Here is a 21,079-nt window from a genome sequence, read left to right as displayed (position 1 = left end):
CGTACTTACGTACATACATAGTACATACATATGTATGTACACACGTACTTACGTATATACATACATATGTACAAATGTATGTATGTACAAGTAATTCGGAATATCCCTACCTGATATCGATTGATTTGCACAGAACTTGTATCACCTTCCAACAGACAGGTTTGCTGAAAAACTGCTAATAACTCGAATCATCATTTTAATTGATTGCGAATCCGAAACATGTAGCGGCAAAGAATCTCTAACACTACTAGATTCTTATTAGTATGATGGGCGTATGTATTGACAGCAATTGCAAAGAAAAAAGAAAGTTGCTGGTAGACTTCTTGACGCAGTCATTTAATTACTCTAGTGTTTGTACGCGCATTAGGGCGATCCTTAAAAATTTCAAAACCGATTTTTTTCAAGCTTGCTTCCACAATCAATATCAACGCGGGTAATGCTAGCATGTAGAAATGTTGATCTCTAACGATAAATCGTTTTGGGACAAGGTCAATTTCAGATTCAATAAATTCTCTCAATATACATTTCTTTAGAAGCCTGCGCACCTAATCGGCATTAATTATTTGTTAAGCTTCCATAGAAAATGTTTTATTTTGACGTTTGAAAGGCAACATTTCGATGTTTAAATCAAAAGTTGTACTTGTATGTGAAACCGTGTACATTTTAAGTACCTCCCTAATGTCTGCAGTCTTTTAAGCGCATAATCCAGTTATTCAGGCCAATATGCATACGTATTTCTTTATGCTAATTAGTCACACGATGGCATCACTGACCAATATTTTTTTTGTCTGGTTTTAGAATTTTTATTCCCGCTTTCTGATAAAAGTAACGGTTCAATGCAAGAAGACAACAGATTTAGATTGCTTTGTCGGAAAAAAATCTTAATAGTTAAATAGTAGCAGCCAAAGACGAGAGATCCACAAGTGAACTTACATATATCACATTAAAGTGGTTTGACTTCTATTTTCGTCAGAAATGTTGAGATGGTACAGAAGAAACCTAAAAGAACAGACATATTTACAGTCTCGTTCTTCTGAAAAGTTCATGGAATTTTCGAAATTTTCCAAAAATGTAATGAATTTACCAAATCTTTAGGTTGTATTGACTTTGTAAGGAGTCTGCTTTAAGGCTAAATACGTCACATTGCCTTTTACATAGATCGAAAACAAGTTATACAACTCAGTATCGGTGGATGTCTGAAGGTATGCGCTCCGAGGTGATTAAGTCTTGAGCTCCCAAACGCCAGAAAGTCAAGAAGGAAGTTTTGAGTTGTTTCCACCTAATCTTCTTCCATAGAGCTTCTGCAGATGGTGTCTGGTAGGATTTCCAACTAGTATATAAAAGCCCCAAAACTAGGGATAGGCTAGTCTTAGATCGCTCTTGAGCCAAAAGGCTTTTGCGACATCGCATGTACCAATGGTGGTCCAGCGCTATTAGTGGAACACAAGAGGATACGGGAGCACTGATCGCCTCCCATTCTACCGATAGCGGTTCTAGGATACCTTTTCTTCAGAAGTCTGCCATTCATACCAATATTTTCATAAAAACACTCGATGCTATTGATAGCGAGGTTAGGCACTCTTTCACCAGTCCTGAACGCACTGTTATTGAGTTCAAGGCTATTGTCGGCGCTCTGCTATATGAGTGCACTTCACTGAAGAAGAATGCACTCCGGAGCAGTACCTTAATAGCTGCATCCTCGGACTGGAAGACACAGCAATAGTCAGGAAGTCTGAAACTGGAGTTTGTAGAGAGCTCCTGACAGTAGACCCCTCCACCAACCTTCCCCCAAGCTTTGACCCATCCATGAAGAAGCTCACTACTCCTCTCGTCCAATGGCTTCTTCCTATCCACAACTCTCTCGCCGGTATATGGATTGAGAAGGGGCCGCAGCCGTAAGAGATCGGTTTAGCCACTCCATGATCCAAGTGATCCGGTATGAAGTAAAAGTGAGTGAGGATTTCCGAGTGTTCAGATTCGTGTTCTTTTAGGAACCCAGACCTTTTGAGTCTGATGGCAACTTTCGCAGCCATACACCTTGCGGCGATGTCCACGGGCAATATGTGCAGGATGGCGTTAAGTGCCATGGGTGTAGTGGACCTTAGAGCACCGCACATGCCGATGAGCGCCGCCCGTTGAACGCGCTCGAGTTTCTTTGCAAGTGTGGTCTTTTCTAGAGCCTTCCACCACATAAAGACTCCATAGAACATAGTGGGCTTGACTATGGGGACGTAGAGCCAGAGGATCACTTTCGGTGAGTGACTCCACCTTGGCCAATGGCTCCGCTACAGCACTATAAGGAAATTATATATACTCGTATATATAGATATTACTATATCGACTGATTTTAAGAACCGCAGTTATTACCCCGTTTGTAGAGTTCGTTGTCCATCTCTAACTGAACTATGCTTTCCAGCTTACGCAGTAGAAAGAGTTCTTGCTCACTTTCTCTTTGCATCGGTAGTACATCTCTCTCTCTCTCTCTCTCTCTACTTCTCTGTCGGCCATACAAACTGTCCGATAAAAATCAAGTCCTTGTATGAAAAACTTTTTTATTTCACGAGATATCTTCATGAAAATTAACACAGTTCATTGTCCAAGGCAAAGCTACAAAATTCGAAGAAATTGTTCTGATCGAACCGATATAGCATATAGCTGTCATACAAATTGATCCTTCGAAATCATGTCCCTATATGGAAAACTTTTTCCTTTGATGAGATATCTTCATGAAATTCGGCACAGTTCATTGTCCAAGACGAAGCTACCAAATCCGAAGGGATTGTTCTGATCGAACCGGTATAGCATATATTATATATAGAAATTAAGTCCTTGTAGGAAAAACTTTTTTATTTCTTGATATATCTTCATGAAATTTTGCATAGTTTATTGCCGAAAGCAAAGCTACAATCTATACAATATACCAACAAATTGTTCAGATCGAACCACTATAGCATATAGCTGCCATACAAATTGTCCGATAAAATTCAAGATAAAGATCATTTATACCCTTTCTTGCTTTAAGAAGAGCACTTGTGAAGGGTATGATAGCTTCGATGCAGCCGAAGCTATTTTTTGTATCTCTCGTTCTCTCCCTCTCTATCTACGTATGTCTATACCCATCCCTTTCATACCCATATTGTTAGTATATTTCCACTGACTGGCATTTCCTGCTTTCAGGGTTAATGGAGTAAGCAATTACGGTTTTATAACTTAATCTACAGCTGCTCAATTTAAAATTCATTATCTTTTATAGTTTTATGTATGTTTTTATTGAATACACATACGCGCACAAATTTTCATTTGCCCTGTATAGGCTCGTAAAAGTTACATACATTAGATTTTACGCTTACAAATCTAGTTTTACTGCCGATAGCAATCGTTTGTGGTACATACTTCTATTGCAATCTTTATTTTATTTTTATTTTTTGTTAGGTAAATATTATATAATTCGTACACACACGAACTACATTGTTTTTCATGAAATTTTACTTTCTTTTTCGCATAAAAAATTCTTTAAAAATATTTGTTTTGTATTTACTTTTAAATTTAAAAATATTTTCATCGCAAATAATTCATGAAATTTCCGTGCTAAGTAGTCTTCGTCGCCAGCGCTTACTAGAGTTAGTTTATAATTTATTAATTTGTGTTTTTATTTTATAGTTTTTTTCTTATTTTTTTGTTAATACTGACGCCATGTGAAAGTACTCGCACGTTTCGGCCACTGCAAACGAACATGTACGAAGCGTGCGCCGGTGCTGCGCTCGTCTACACGTTGTTGCTTTAGGTTTGTGTACTCGCTTTATTCGCTTTACTCGCTCGTTGTATTCGTTGCAGTTTTACGCGTAACCGTTAGACACGTTGATCACCTGCCGTCTAGCCGAAACGTACAATTTTTCTTTTAATACTTTTCGGGCTTCAAAAAATAATTAGATTTTCATTACAAAAAATATTTTACTGCAGCTTATGGCTACATTTTAAGGCATAGTTCGTATAGTTAAGGCTTTTGCAACACGAATCGTGCTCGTTTGCAAAATTACTAAATATATGTAGGATTAGCGATTTAAGATCAGTAGTTACTTAGTCAAGGTTTACAATAGTGGTGGGTATAATCTATAATGCTCTTTCAAGTTACGCTCAAATATTTTTTTCTCTCTTTAAATTATAATTTTACCGCATAACAGTAAATGCGAGATCGTAAGGATCTATGCGTTATATAGTGATATGTGGTTTACATGTAATATTGTCTCCGTTGCCGCGCTTAATACTCTTCTAGCGCTTCGCTCTCTTTTTCACATCGCTCTGTCTCTTTCTCGCAATGTTTTGTCTCTTTCGCACATCCCTTTGTGTTTTTATCTGATATTTTTGCACTTTCTCTCCGTGTTTTTTTGCTCAAGATCACCCTCTCTAATCGCTAAGTTATCTTTCTTTTATTTTTAACTCTGCTATTTACGCTTTCTTTCGCTATCTCTATTCCACTTTTGTATTTTTGTCGCTTTCTCTTATATTTTTGCACCTTCTCTCCTTTTTTTTGCACAAAATCATGCTTCTCATCTCTAAGATTTCTCGTTTTCTTTTACTTTTTCGCTCTCTTTTCTAACTCACTTTTTTCTCATGATCGCGCTCTCATTTCTAAGATCTTCCTCTTTCTTTTTTGTTTTGCGGTTTTCGCTCTCTTTCTCTCCATCTCTCTTTCTCTCTCTCTCTTTCTCTCCCTCTTTCTCTCCCTCTCTCTCTCTTTCTCTCCCTCTTTCTTTCTATCCTACTTTTTTTCTTCTTCATTACATATCCTTGCCTTAGAACTTGTGCACATCCTCATTATTAACCACCTCTGAGGTCTCGCCCAGCACACGCATAGCATTCGAATAATCCGAATCGATTTGTGGTATTATCTGCTTATTATTCGGACGTAGTGTACGTATGAGATCGGTGAGCGAGAGGAACGATTGTCGATCGACATCATTGTTGTTATTGTCATGATGTAATACACCAGCCGCTGGTATGTTATGTCGTTGATTCTCATTGCTGGCAGCGGCCATCTTTTCAATCTCCTGTGAGATCTGCTTGAGACGCACCTCAACAGTGGGCACTTCGGCGGGCGCAGCAATAGCTGGTATCGGCAATGTCTTCAATTGATCTTCACCAACCGTATTCCGCTTGGTATCGACATCATCACCGCTATCCTCATGCGAAGCCGAGTTGTTTTCTTCGTTGGCGGCATCATCGTCTTCCTCTTCGCCCGCTTCCTGTTGTTGTTGTGCATCGTTGTGTACATCTTGTTCGACTTGATGTTCGGCTGATTCTTTGCTGTTGCCAATATGCAAATCATTGTTGCCCTCATAGACGGGCAATGTGCGCTTCTTCTCCTCCTCCGGTTCCTCATCGTCAGCATCGAAGCTGTCATGTTCATGTTCGTGTTCGTGCTCAGTGTCGTGCTCATCGTTCTTGGCCTCCTCTTCGCCACTCTCCAGATCGTGATCGAGATTCAAGGAGACAAAAGACAGCTGCGGCTCATCATGCTCGTCATCATGATGGGAGCGCTTCGAGAAAGGTGTGTATGTGGACATGGTGAGCGGCAACGGAGTTGTGGATAGGCTCAGCTTGGTGGGGTCGACAGTGGGGCGTGAAGTGGTCGAGGTGACTGGACGGCTGTTTATGTGCGTGCGGGGGGAAAATGAAAGAAAACGCAATAAAAATGCAATTAGAAATGAATTTCCAGCAATAAAAATAAGATTGCAGTCAAGTAATAGCGCTTAAGAGAAAAGCTTGCGAAAGTCAGCGTGTGTGCGTGCGCATGTGTTCGTCTGCATTCGTCTGTCCATATTTATATGGTCATTAATATACCGTATCGACTTTTATGTTGACACTGTGGCATGCACGCATACACACGAACACATGGCGACGGCACAAAGCTTCAGAGTTAGAGGTGCAAAAGAGTTGCGTTTTCAAGCCACTACTGAGACATTACATACAAACAACTGTATTTAGAGTTTACTGTTACAAATAGCAATACAAAAGAGGCGACATGATATGTGTGTGTAGATATGTATAATCCTTAATGCACGTTTTATGCTGATTGTTAGCCGATCAGCGCTGATTATAAACACCAAAACATGGCAAACTCAAAAATTTACTTTTTTTCTTTATTTTTTTTTTGTAATTTTTTTTCGAACAGACATTTGCTTTAGATCTTTGTCTTTCTGTTTTACAAGCAGCTAAGCCCCAAACCACGAAATTCTTAAAAATATCTGTTATGGACATATACAAAACGGTTACAATTTTGAGGTTAGTAATTGTGGTCGTAAAAAGTATGAAAAAATAAATTCGAAAAAGCGGCATAAATTTCATTTTAGCTATTTATTTGCGGTACTTTTTCTGCTTCTACTGTTGCTGTGTTTGTTGTTATTGCTATTGTAGGCTTGTTAGTAGCGAAATGAAACGTTATTTGCACTTGAGAAATGACAAACTAATTGCTTTATAACGTCGTTCGAGTTTTCTTCAAACTACATGAGTATGTGTAAATGCATATATGGCGCAAACAGTGACTCAGAAAATTATGCAGACTGTGTGTTCTGACCGTTAGAGTATAAATAGTATAAGCTATATGATGTTTGCTTTTCAAATATTTTTGTATTTTTTTTTATAATATTTACTTCTTTCTTTTAATAATAATTATTATTATCAATTTTTATTTTTCGAATTAATTTTTTTTGCTGAAATCTTCATATTTTATTTGAAATTTTATATATTTTGAAATTTATTAAAAAAAAATTATAATTTTTTATTTTTTATTTTGCATTTATATTAAAACTATTTTTAGTTATAAAATAATTTTTTTTTGTTTGGAATTAATAGTTGAAACTATTAAAAAAAGTAATAATTTATTAAATAAATATTTAATTTTTCCTTTTGCATGTTTTTTGCAATTAAAAAAATATACTTTTAAAAAGTTTTTGTTTTGAAGTTAAATTTTTATTAAAATTAAAATAATTTTTAATTAAATTTTTTATTTTGCATTTTTTTGTAATTAAAATAATTTATTAATAAAAATCATTATTTTATATTTGAAAATTTAAGTTTGTTTTAGCATTTTTCAATTTGAAAAAGAAATAATTATTAATTATTTGAAATTTAATTTAAAAAATTACTTTTAATTAGAAATTTTATTTATTTGGGCAAAAAATAATTGTTTATTGAAATGTTTATTTATTTTTTTACATTTTTTTTTTGCAATTAAAGTATAATTTATTAATAAAAATCCCCATTTTCTATTTGAAACTTATTTAAATTTTTTTTCAAATAACAAAAAAAGAATTATTATTTATTTAAAATTTTCTTAAAAAATCTTATTACTATTTTTTTTAAATTCAATTTTAAAAAATATTTTCAATTTGAAATTAATTTTTTTTCGGAATTAAAATCTTTTTTTGTATACTCTTTTGTTTTCTTTCTTTTTTTATTTGAAATTTGAATTTTTGCATTTTAAAAGAAAATAAATCTTTTATTAAAGTTTTTATTTTTCATTTTGCAATTAAAAATAACTTATTAAAAAAATCTTAAGTTTTTTGAAATTAAAAAAAATAATTATTGTTTCATTAAAATTTACATCGCGTTATTTATAATTTATTAATTTTTTTATTTATACATATTAAAAGATTTAAAAAAATTTTTTCAAATAATTCAAAAAAAAAATATTTAGAAACTAAAATAATGATTTACATCCTGTACACATGTTTAATAAATTATGTAATTCTTTTTTTTTGGAATATTTTTGCCAAAATTATCAAAAAATAAAATTACTGTTGAAAAGGGTTAAAAGAAAAATATTAGAAACACATTTTTTGATTTTTATACTTATAGATTTATTATTAATTAAAAGTTTTGAAAAAAATTCCGGTAAAAAATGGTAATACAAAAAACTAAAAGAGTAAAAAAATATTTATAATTTTCAGAATATTTTTTTGCTAAAATTAAAAAAAAAATAAAAACAGTAAGAAACGAAAAAAAAATTGTTTCAATAGATTTGCTATTCATTTTAACATTTCTTAAATTTTATTGTTATTGTGTTTTCATAAAAAAAATAATGCTGAAAAGTGGTAAAAGAGGAATTTTTTTATTTAAATATATTTTTATTTATTAGAATTTTTTTTATTTTTTTGGATAAGAAAAATTTTTGTTAAAAAAAATTGTTTTGTTAAATTTGTAAAAAACAAACTTTTTTGTTAAAATTTATTTATTTTATTATTAGAAAACAAAATGTATTAAAACATTTTTTCTCTCATCTTTAAAAAAAATGTATAAAAAGTCGTGAAATCCACACCTGCACAATTTTCTGAGTCACTGTTTAAGTGTTAACTTAAGTATTAGTGTTAGTTTTAATGTGTTTTAGCTCTAATTTTTTTATTGTATTTTTTATGATTTGGGGTTTAGCTCACCTATATTTGTAAGTATTGTTTTGTTTTCTTTATTGACGCTTCATTGTTGCGCTTGTGTTGGTGAATATATATGTATTTAAATATATATTGCTTGGTATATACTCAGTTTTACAAAAATTAGCGTATTATTTAAAAATAGATTACTTTAATAAACAATTTCACAGATTCACGCAGAATGCTATGCTTTCTTTCAGTTGTTGTTTTTGTGCAAGAGATTTGTTGTTGTACAAATTTTAAAGCAAGCTTTAGAGTCTGCAAATATTAGTTATTTCTCCATAATCTTGTTTTCATTAAATATTTTTGTGATTTCTCTTTCTCTTCCACTCTCTCGCGCGCTTTTAGCTCTTGCTCTCTTCGATTTATTTTAATTTTATTTCAATTACTTTTTATTTTCTTTAATTTCTTTTATTAATTATTAGTCAGTGTTTAAGTTTTTTATTAATTTTATTATTGATTTATTTGTTTTTGTTGTTGTTTGATTTGTGAATTCAGTGATTTTTTTTTAGGTAAGAGTAGTAGTTTGATGTCCTTACCCCTGCGCCGATGACACTGGAATACTGCCGTAATTGTAGTAATAGCATCGGGTTTGTTCGCAAATGAAATCTTTCACAGCCGAACAGTCTTCGGGCATCCATTTCAATGTGGGTTGTTTCAAAATGACGCAACCCTTTTCAGCGCCGCTACTGCTGTAAAGGGTCAAATAAGTGTTGTACGAAAGTGTAAAGTGAAAAACTTGATATACATAAGATTTCTTGATTAGAGTTAAATAATATATATACATATATAGTATAAGGTCCTTAAACCTGATCTGGGATCCTGAGATCTAGTCATGAATTTTTCCAAGGTCTCTCAGTAGTTTTTGACTATAGAGCTCGAGAGCTCAAATCATCATTTTGTTGCTTTTCTCCTATTTGTGGTCTCTACACTGCTTAGCGAACATTTCAAAGGAAAAATGAAAGTGTACAGGTCTATGATAGATGTGGAATCTTTTTATTGTAGTAATCCATGACTTCTTATGCTCCAACATTAGAGATGTTCGATGGGGTGGAAAAATCAGTTTTTTTTACAAAATCCATCGGATATGACTTAATTTGGTTACCACCAGGTGCCTAATGATGGCCTAAGTAAGGTCCCCTTCGGTCTAGCGCTCATGTGCCTCAATTTTCAACTAACCAATCCTTTTTAATCGAAATTGAAGAGGGCCTGCAGAGACTTTCAGCTACAGTTAGTTGGGAAACCTTTAAAACATATTTGGTTTTGATCTAAACAAAATAATTAAACCTTTTTTAAGGGCAAAACTTTGAACTGGGTGACGATTTTGTTGCCGTGTTCTTCGAAATTAGGGGATTAATCAGAAAAAACCGGCAGAGTAGATATCATCTTCATGCAGCAAATAAAGTAGACACTATTTGAGATTTTTCTATCAATCGCTGCTTTTTTGTGGGATTACACAGAACTCCGTCAATATTTCCAGAACATAACGACCTATTCAATAAAGACCTCGTAAGGAATGCTTACTATACTAGATCAACTCTGATAACAACTTCCATTTCTGCCTTCTACAAGCATTAACCGCAACACGTAAGACGAACTTAATGACATAGACTGAAGACAAACATCAACGGTAAACTGTAAACGTTCACTTACCTGTCGCGCGCCGTCCGTTGTGGCGATGTATTGCTATTGTGATCGACAGGATCGAGCAGACCAGCCTGTATGGCATCGGCTGAATTCTCGAAGAAGTCAAAGGTCGCATTAAACGGCAGGCCAGTGCTCATCCATAGGAACATGCCGGTGCCCAAACGATTGCCGGAAGTCCAGAAATCATAATTACCATAACCGGCATTCTTCAGATATGTCGTCATTGATTCGGCTTTCTCTTTCGTTTCGAACGACGCCAACTGCAGACCCAACGAACGACAATACTGATAGGCGAGGAAGTAGTTGAGTTCGGGCGAATAGGGATTCATGCGGCTAATGAAGTATTGTACGCCATCCAGGTGAATGGTGGTGATGCGTTGACCTGTGTGCATATAAAGTGTGTGTGTTGTTGATGATTATTCAATTTCATTTTAATTGTGTGGAGTGTGTGTTGCATAAATGCATAAATTATATGAACATTTTTTTATTTTTAATATTTTTGAATTTATTTTATTGCATTTTTAATGCCTTTCTTTTTTCTTGTACTGTAAATGAGTATGTGTGAATGCATATGTGTATATATGGATATTGTATCCTATGGCTCCGTGTGGGAACCATTAATTAATGAAAATATATTAAGCTATAAAAAAGCGAAAACGAAAGGTTGTGGTCGTGCTGGCTTCTTTTTGTGTGCCTTCTATAAATTTTATGACTTAAAACTTTTAATTATTTTTAATTTTAGCTTTAATTTTTTATATTTATTAATTTTTTTTTTGCTTTATTTATATTAATATATAGATTGGAAGAGCACACGTTTGAAAATTTTGATAAATTTTTTTCATAAATTATTTTTAAGAATATTAATTTTTTTATATATATTTTTTTATTAAGTTTACTTTCACATTTTTTTATTTTTCTTTAATATTTTTGAATTGCGTTTGATTTTTTATAATTATATTTTTTTTTGGAACATGCTTTAACTTAAAAAGGTTTTGTTATATTTTCTTCTTAAATTATTCTTATGAAGATTATTTATATTATTATTTTTTTTCTTTCGACATTGAATTGAAATAAAAATTTAAACTTTTTAAAATATTTTTTTTTATAAATTTACCTTTTTTTGTTTTGTTATATGCATAATATAATATTTTTGTTTGTATTTTTCATACCTTTTTTTATTATTTTATCGTTTTTCCTTTTTAGTATATTTTCAAATATTTTTAATTAACATTTTTTATTTTATTTGCTTTTCGTTAAATTATTTTTTATTACTTTTAAAATAATTTTTTTTGATTTTTTTAAATAATTTTTTTATGAAAATTTTTCTTTTTGAATTTTTAAAATTGTTTTTTTATTTATTTTTAAAATACATTTTTTATTTATTTTAAAATAATTTTTTTAAATCTTTTATCATTTTGTTTTAATATTTTTTTTTTTTTTAATTTTTGTTTTTTTTAATATGTATTTCATTTTTTTAATTTGTTTTTGAATTTTTTTGTATATATCTAAATACTTTATATATTATAATATTTCTATGGATTTTTATATGTTGTTTTTATTTGTCCTACAGATACTTGCAACGAAATTTTAATTCAGATTATCAATTATATTTCTTCTTATATATTTCTTCAATTTTTTAAAATTATTTTTGAAATTCTGTTTATATAATTTTTTTGTATAATATATTATTTTTATGTAGTTTTTATATAATATTATATCTTTTTAATTGCCTTATTTATTTTAATATTTTTTTAAATATTTTTAAGCTATAAATTCACATTTAATTTTGAAATTTTTTTTATATATTTTATTTTCTAAAATAATATACATACATATAATATAATATTTTTATGTATTTTTGTATTTATTTTTTTTTTAATTCTTTATGCATATATATATTTTTTATGTAAATGTATATTATTTATATTTTTTTGTTAATATTTTTATAATATGAAAAATCTAAAATACTTTTTTATTCACATTTTCTACTTTATTTTTTATATTTTTCTTAAAGTTTTTAAAAATAATTTTGAGTTTTGTTTTTATATATTTAAATTTGTTATATGATTTAATATTTTCATATGTTCTTTATATACCTTTTTTTAAGTTTTAGTATAATTTTTGATTAATTTTGTATATATTTTTTATACTTTTGAACTAAAAAATTATCAAAAAATTTAATTGACATTTTTTATTCTATTATTCATATTTATTGAATTTGTTTCTAACATTTTTAATTATTTTTTTGAATTTTTTAGAATCATTTTAATTATTTTTGAATTTAAAAAAATTATTTCTTAAATTTTCTGAATTTATTTAAGAATTTTTTAAAGTTGAATATTTTTATATATTATAATACATATAAAAATTTATATATAATACATACATATATAAAAATATATAAAATAGTTAAGAAATAAATTTAAAGAATTTTATGGATTTTTGATAAAAGTTTTGATATTTTTTTCATGCTTTTGACCTATAAAAAAATGTTCAATATTTTTCAAACGTTTTGCTATCCGCTAACATACTATATGCACTTCATACCTACATGCATCACCTACAACCGAAGCAGTCGTTTTTATAAATTATTTTAAATTATTCTGGACATGAGCTTCCCACTTCCGATGGCTGTTTTGAGCACCTCGAAGTGTGAGCATAGTTTTAATCAGTGTGTGTACAAACAAAAGGCGAAGGCAAACAAAGACACACACACACACACGCAAGCGGCCTGTCTCTACAAGTGCATTGTGTGGCGTTGTCAGCCAGCAGCTGGGTGGCATGTACAACAGATATGCCTGCATTAATGTGACAAGCAGGCTTTCACACAAACAAACACACTTATAAAGATTTATGTAAATATATATAAATGTAAATATAGGTATGTCCTGCCATGCCTGGGCGTCTTTGCAGGGCTTCATTGATATTTTTCACCTTCTTCACTTCTCTATGTGTGTGTGTGTGTGTGTGTGTGTGTTTGTATACAATGCACCCATATTTTGTTTGATTTCTTTTCAACGTGTATTTAGTTTTGACGTATGTCTCAGCTGTGGAAACGTGACAGTCAACGCCGGTTTTTAAAAATTGTCGTATGTTTGTGTAAGTGTGTGTGGCATGACTGGCTGATTGGCTGCAATGTAAGCGCTGCACTTAAATTTATTTATTTACATATGCAAACATACAAACATACAAGCATATTTGCATACATTAACTCTTATAAACATGTATGTATGTGTGTTTGTGCATTTTTAATTTCGCTTGTTTGTATGCCGGTGTGCGCCGAAGAATGTCTTCCTCCTAATGTCTTCTACATACATATATGTACATATGTTTGTATGTATGCTTGCGTGTTTGTATGGAAGTTGCAACGGCATGTGCGCACTCCTTTTGGCCCGCAACGCATTGAAAAGGCTTAAAAGCAACAAGCAAACAAACCAAAAATGAAAATGAAAGAGCTATTGCTGTTGTTGTTGTATGCAGGCAAACATGACTCATTCAATATTAGCCGCGCTTATTAGGTTTCAAGTGTCAAAGTAAATATAGAAAGGAATAGTGTTAACCCGTTGCGAGTTCTAGGAATGTTTAATAATGAGTTTTTTGAGTAAAATTTACACATACACGTAATAGCTAGGGGAAATTTATTAATTCCTTATACTCAACTAAGTGAATTAATTGATATTGTTTTTGAGATATCAATTTGAAATTTCGCACACGCTCCTTTCTCCCCAAGAAACTGCTCATTTCTTAGAATCGCCGTTATCGGACCATTATAACTTATAGCAGTCATACAAACTGACCGATCCAAATAAGGTCCTTATATGGAAAACTCTTTTATTTGACATGACATAGTCATGAAATTTGTCACAGATTATTATTAAAGCCAAAGCTACAATATATGAAGAAATTATTCAGATCGGCCCAATGTAACATATAGCTGCAATACAAACCGATAAATCTAAATCGAGTTCTGGTATGGAAAACTCCTTTATTTGACAAGATATCTTTACGAAATTTGGTACGGATTATTATCCAAGCCAGCGCTAAAATCTACGATCAAATTGTTCTGATCGGACCGTTATAACTTATAGCTGCCGTACAAACTGGCCGAACCAAATCGAGTTCTAGTATAGAAAACTTTTTTATTTGTTAAGATATCTTTACGAAATTTCGCACGGATTATTGTCCAAGCCTAAGCTATAATATACGAACAAATTGTTCAGAGCGGACCATTATAGCATATAGCTGCCATACAAACTGGCTTATTCAAATCAAGTCCTTGTATGAAAAACTTTTTTATTTCATAAAATATCTTCACGAAATTTCGCACAGATTATTATCCAAGCCAAAGCTACAATATACGAAGAAATTATTCAGATCAGACCACTATAGCATATAGCTGCCATACAAATTGATCAGTCCAAATCAGGATAAAGATCCTTTTATACCCTTTTATGCTGTAAAAAATGCACGTATGAAGGGTATTATAGCTTAGTTACAGCCGAAGTTAACGTACTATGCTGTTTTAAATTTTATTTTGCCAAAATAAGTTCCATTATTGATTCCAAGGCAACGAAACGAAGCAAGTTCGTTGCTTAAGTCCTTAGTTTAAAATATTATTATTATTACTTATTTGTTTATTATGCTTTTAGTAGTATTGGAGATATACAAAAAAAAATATTCATCAACTAAATATTTAAAAAGTTTGTGAGTCACTTTAAAGCTATGTCCGACTCTTTATATATTATACTTGTATGTACATATTTATATGCAATGACGTGTTGCTTCAATTAAAACCAAAAAATTATAATTAAATAAAAAAGGTCAACGTACCGTTAATTCATAACTAATACAATTATTATTTAACGGTTAACAACTTAAAATATTTTTATTGCAAGCTTATTAGAACCACATTTAAGTCCACACGCTTATTTAATAAAGTTCCATATAAAGCACACACACAACTAATATAGTCATCCACGCTATTTGCCTATGTAAATGGCTAACGGTTTCAACAATTGTTTGGCAAAGCGAATTCAATTATTTGGTGTGCAATAGCACATTTAAATAAATTTGGGATTAATAATAATAATAGAAAAAGAGAGAAAAAAATGCAAAATAACCTAACATCACTTTTCATAAGTTTACTGGCGAAGGAAAAACGATATAATAGAAACCACTAATATTGAAACAAAATTTGAGTTTTGGTTATAAAATGGTTATATTGGTTATTTTTTAGTTAATATTGGTTATATTTTAGTTATATATTGGTTATAATTTAGTTATATATTGGTTATATTTTAGTTATATATTGGTTATAATTTAGTTATATCTGACAGCGGCAGCTGAAAATTTTATGCTACATATATATAATATGTTGTAGTAAATCGTAAGCAATAAAAACATTACTTTTTATTTTTTGATGATGCGTGGTTTGCATTTAAGTGACGATATGTATGTATGTAGCTCTTGTTTGCCTATTAAACTGAAATATTTATAATTACTCGTTTTTCAATTCTAATTCAAGTAATTTTTTTCAATACTTATTTACATACGTTTATTTTTCTCTTTTTCAGCATTTTTTCTCTAAGAAATTTCTGCCAGCAAAGTTTTGGGTGAGTGCTTCTATAAGTTATTATATGAATAATGCAGGGAAAAAATATTATAAAATTTTTAAAAAAGGTTTTTTTTATTTTATAGTATATCTTTATATATATTTGATTAAAAAATATTCAATGATATTTTTGAAATATTTTATTTTTATATATATTATTATATATTTTTTATTTTATATTATTGTTCCATTTATGTTTTTGTAGAGTTAAATTATGGTGAGTGCTTCAAATTTTGGCACAGAATTCTGTGATATTTTAATATTTCTAATTTTTTTTTATTTTAAACTTTTTCGCAAAATTTATTTTTTTTTTATTTCAAATTGATTCAGTAAATTAGAAATAACGAAAAGCATTATAATTTTCATAGTGATTATTTTTTTGTACAAATTATATATTTTTATTTTTTAGGAATTGGTAATATGCCTTAAAAACTTTTTTCTTACAACCACTTCCTGCCTATTTTTTGTATAGCAACTTTTAACAACACAAAAAAAAATTTTATCATTTTAATTTTATTTTTTGTTGATTTGATTAAAAGAATATAATAATCAAACATATTTTAAATTTAACTGAAAATTTCATAAAAAAAATAATTAAACAAAATTAAAAAACATATATTTATCAATTTGGTCTAACAAAAACAAAAAAGTTTTATAGATTAAAAAATATTTTTTGTTAGACCAAATATATATGTGTATATATAAATATGTAGATATTCTGTTGTGGTATTTTTGTTTTTTGTGTTAATTAATTTTTTGGAAGCTTCACATTGAATAACACTTTGACACTATAGTCTTTTATTATACAAACTATATATTTCTCTAATCCATTTTCATTGTAAGACTAAATTCGATAAAAACAAATTTTATCTCTCACTAAAAATTAAAAAAAAACATCTTAAAAACTTTTTTAAAACAAAAATAAATTTAAGAAATCTTTTCAAAATTTCGTAGAAATAATTTTTTAAATCTCTTTTTTTCCAAAACATTCAATAAAGCTACAAAAAACGATATTTTTAATTTCTATTTCTTCATACAAAATTTCAAAAATCTTGATAAAACAATTTTAAGAATAAACAAAAAAAAGATTATTTAACCAAAACTCTTAAAAATTACTAATAAGTTACTTAAAAATATATTTTTCTTTCACAAATATTCAGAAATTTCGATAAAATTATTTTTTTAATTTTTTGTTTTTTCCCGAAAACTTTTAAAAATCTTGATAATAACAATTTTTAGAATAAAAAAATAATATTATTTAAACAATCTTCAAGAACTGCTAATAATTTATTTAAAATATATATTTTTTCACAAAATTAAAATTTTTTCAACTTTTCTTAAAACATGGAAAAACAAGTTTTATTTTTGACAAAAACCACAATTCAAAAATCTCAATAAAACAATTAAAAAAAATATATATTAGTAAAAAAAATTGTTCCTAAATAATTTAAAAAATATTTTTTGTTTCTCAAAAATATTCAAAAATTTCCTTAAGATATTTTTTTTATTATTTACTGGAAAATTTTAAAATCTGCGTAAAAGCAATTGTTTAATTTTTATTTTTCGCCAAAACATTCAAAAATCTTCATAAAAACTATTTTTCGAATAAAAAAAAAAGTTATTAAAATTTAAAAAATTGGTAATAAATTATTTTAAACATGTTTGTTTCATTTTTCAATTTTCATAAAATTTTTTTTTTTTATTTTTTTTTTTTATTATTTCCTGAAAATATTTGTTGTTTCTCAAAAGTTTTCAAAAATTTCGGTAAAATACTTTTTTGTTTCTTTAGTTATTATTATTACTGAAAAAATCAAAAATCTGGTTAAAATTTTTTTAATTTTTCACTAAAGTATTCAAAAATTTCGTTAAAAATAAGTTTTCGAATAAAAAAATATTATTTAAATTTCATAAATTGCTAATAAATTATAAAAGATATTTTTTTCCCGAAATAGTTTCAAAAGGTTTACTTTCTATTTTCCACTAAAACTTGCAAAAATCTGCATAAAGGCAATTTTTTAATTAATTTTTACAAAAATATATTCAAAAATCTCGATAAAAACAGTTTTTGTATATCCTTTAATAATTTTTAAATTTAATTGGTTTGAAATTCTTTGAATGAAATGTTGAGCAACATTCTTGCAACCTTACAATTTTCCTGCGCCAGATACATACAGGACTTCACAGAAATCCAAAAATATGCCATGCTCATCTGTATCAGACTTTGTATAAAGCTTATGCTGCATTTAGACGGGATGCACGTAACGAATGCTGACGAAAAGTTCTTGAAAAATGTTTGTACAGAAAGCATGCTAAAAAATATTTCTAATGAAAATTTTCGAATTTTTCTTCGAAATGTTTAATAGTTTCGTTCGAATTTGTATTCAAAACCTTTTGATACTTCCGTTCCTTCAAAAACGATTTGCTGCCATTAAAAATTGTTCTGCACTTAAATATTAGGTATGTTGTGTATGTTTGTATGTAGAGTTTTGTACAAACCTGAGACGCAGGCTAACACGCTCAGTAAACAGATCAAAATAATTTTCGCCATTTCTGCTACGTGAAGACACAAAACAAGAGAGACTCTTTCCGCCAATTAATCGAACACTAATAACCAATTTTTCAACTTGTTGCACTATTATATATAGAACTACACCACAGTATTGCTGTATATATATATATGTATATTTGTAAGGATATATGTAGTTGTAAAATTATATTTTGTTCCGTGAACGAGTGGAAGACACGTTCGTTCTTGATCGCTGCAAAAGACCAACTGACACAAACTCCGCACAGCCAAGAACTCTAAAGTTGTTGAAGTCGAAGACTCGCCGAAGAATTCTTAAACCATGGCGGCTTCGTCTTTAACTGTGGCTTTGTGACTTCGATTACAAACACACACACACACATAATTACGTTTGACTGCTTTGACTTTTGTGTGTGTGTGTTCGCTGTCGCTTTGTCGCTTCGCTACGTTTTTGACTCGGCTATTATTTACAAATACACTTGTGTGCGGGCGTGTGTGTGTGTGTGGTTAATCCTTTGAGCCAGCGCTGGCAGTGGCAAGTCAACTCGCACATGCATACATACAAAAGTATATACACCAACACCCGCAAACACAAAGTCACTAAGTTGTTTTTGTTGTTGTTTCTGATGTTGTAGTTGTTGTTGGTGCTGCTCTTTGAGGACAGGTAACGTTCGGGCTGGCGACTGCTAATGTGATGCGATCGCGGCAGCGCTGCTCCATGCCCTACGGCTCCACACAGCATGCCAAAACAAACACAAACGCACACACATACATGTATAAAGGCACACACACATACGGGCAAACAGCATTGCATACAGTTACATACCTGCATTTAAATCTTGTCGCTGTTTTGTTTCGATTTTGGTTTTTACTTTTGTGCCTTTATCGTAGAGCTCGCATTGTTGTTATTAACGTTTTTGTTGTTGTTGTTGTTTTTGCTGTTGCTGTTGCCGCTTGCGCGCTCGTTTGGTGAACTGAATGATGTGCGAAATGCTTTTTAATCAAGTTCACGGTTACTAAGGTTAAGAATGAAGTTCGTTGCTGGTGACTTCGAGCAGTTCCCGCCGACTCCTCGGCTTCTGCCTCTGCCTCTGTCCCTCCCAAAACAATTGGACAATCGGCCCAGCGGACAGGCAAACGGCTCATTCGTTCGTTCGTTTGTTTGTTGGTTGCTTGTTCTCATTGTTGTTGCATAGGCGGATATGCGGATAAATGGGATATGTGAACTGTGAACATCACACAAACACACAAACACACACATGCGTATATATGCAGCCGCACATACACCAGCATAGACATTATCGCATAGCCGTGAAGAATGCCAGCGAGATCAATGCGCGTCCGCGTCCGCGTCGTTGGCGAAGGTGGCCACAATGGTCACCGTGCTGGCAATGGTGGTGGCAGTGGTGATGGCAGTGGCGATGGCGGTGGCGTCTGAACGTAGCGCATAAATAAATATTGGTAAAAAAGGAAGCGTTGAGAGGCGCACACGATTCCGGGTGTTGCTCCAAATGTACAGTGGCGTAAAGAAATATTACTATGCTGCCTCTCCTCGGATTTGAGTTCGTTGCAAGATTTGCTTACTAAGTCATGCGATCGGACCTTTCTTTTCTGTTTGCTATTTTCTTTGACTTTTGTCTTCCTCTCTCTTTTCTATCCCGTGCAAACACTTTTATTCGAATTCGATTTTTTTATCCACTTAGAATTTCTTCGGAACTTTTCGTACAAATCTAAATGTCTAGTATACAGTTTTACCTCTTTATATTTAACGCAAACTTGGTCCAATCTGATTCTATTCGAGGCCACAATAGATCTTAGGTCGCGATGCATTTCTCGTTTATCAATCAAATCTGATTTTATTTTTCTTAATTCTATGCTATTCGATCTTATTAGATCAAAGCATTCAGCTCTTGATCCAATATAATTCGATTTCATTATTCACTCTTGGTTCCTATTTCACCACATCAGGGTAGATTCTTTAAATCCACCTCATACTATCTAATTGTGTCTCTACATCTGTGTTATTATCCGATTAAATTAGGCTATTCTTTATTTTCTCCGATTTTTGTTGATTGAATAGGAAATCCGATCATTGATTTCAAGCTATCTTATGATATAAAGGGTTTTCCAATAAGAGTGATATGATTTCTTTAAGAAAAAACAGACTAATTGTTAAGGAAATTCAAATGTTTTTTATTTGATGTGAAATACTTACTTTTTTGACTTAATCAAGTCGTATGTTATGAATACTTAGCACGTTCAATATTGATTCTAAAGCTTGAAAAGAGTCTGGTATACTTCTAAGGACCAATAACTCTAAGTAACACTACAAGAAGTAGTCTAATGGTATAACAGTGTTAAATCACAACTTCTTAGAGGCCATTGAATTTCACAATTTCTTGAAATAATCAAACCTCCAAACTTTTATCGCAAAAATTCTGTTGTTGCACGTTCAGTGTGCCACGTAGCCGCGTCTTGTTAGAATCAGATGTTGTCAAGATCTACTTCCTCCAATTGCGGTTATAAAAAGTTGGTTATCATCGATCTATACCGTTCTCCATTAACACTAACGGTGTCACTAACTTCATTTCGTAAGAAGTACGCACCGATGATTCCACCAGACCAAAAACTACACCAAACTGTTAATTTAGGTGAATGTAATTGTTGTTCATGAAAAATTTGTGGATTTTCTTCGCACCAGAATTTGCGGTACCTCGATCTGTTCTACATCTCTTCATATAGTCTTGAACTACCTTTCTATCTAACACCACCTCATTTGATCAGACTATTTAGTAATTCTATTTTTTAGTTTGGCTTTATATGATTCTATACCATAATTATTTCATCCCATCCTTGTTTTACGTGTCGCAT

General features: G+C 30.8%; 1 protein-coding gene across 2 annotated transcripts; it reads right to left on the bottom strand.

Annotated features, from left to right (window-relative positions):
• Positions 1 to 8,961: 8,961 nt before the first annotated feature.
• LOC120771689 lies at positions 8,962 to 18,232 on the bottom strand. Of its 2 annotated transcripts, none has more exons than XM_040099822.1 (3): positions 18,181 to 18,232; positions 10,080 to 10,455; positions 8,962 to 9,118 (listed from the first exon to the last, which is right to left on the bottom strand). In XM_040099822.1, exons 1-3 carry the CDS (start codon positions 18,230 to 18,232, stop codon positions 8,962 to 8,964), a joined length of 585 nt encoding a protein of 194 aa, XP_039955756.1. The 2 variants fall into 2 exon arrangements, with proteins under 2 accessions (XP_039955756.1, XP_039955757.1); XM_040099823.1 differs by having other exon boundaries at positions 8,962 to 9,115.
• Between the last annotated feature and the right edge of the window lie 2,847 nt (positions 18,233 to 21,079).

This window comes from Bactrocera tryoni, chromosome 3 (assembly GCF_016617805.1).
Source record: "Bactrocera tryoni isolate S06 chromosome 3, CSIRO_BtryS06_freeze2, whole genome shotgun sequence".
In the NCBI taxonomy this organism is placed as follows: domain Eukaryota; kingdom Metazoa; phylum Arthropoda; class Insecta; order Diptera; family Tephritidae; genus Bactrocera; species Bactrocera tryoni.
The sequence above is the reverse complement of the archived record's forward strand: the minus strand, read 5'-3'. Positions and strand labels throughout refer to the sequence as shown.

Excerpts from the sequence above, each read along its gene's own strand:
- LOC120771689 (XM_040099822.1), bottom strand. The coding sequence starts at position 18,232 with ATGGCGAAAATTATTTTGATCTGTTTACTGAGCGTGTTAGCCTGCGTC. Across the intron at positions 10,456-18,180 it reads CGTGTTAGCCTGCGTCTCAG|GTCAACGCATCACCACCATT; the intron begins GTTTGTACAAAA and ends ATATGCACACAG. Across the intron at positions 9,119-10,079 it reads CAACGGACGGCGCGCGACAG|CAGTAGCGGCGCTGAAAAGG; the intron begins GTAAGTGAACGT and ends GACCCTTTACAG.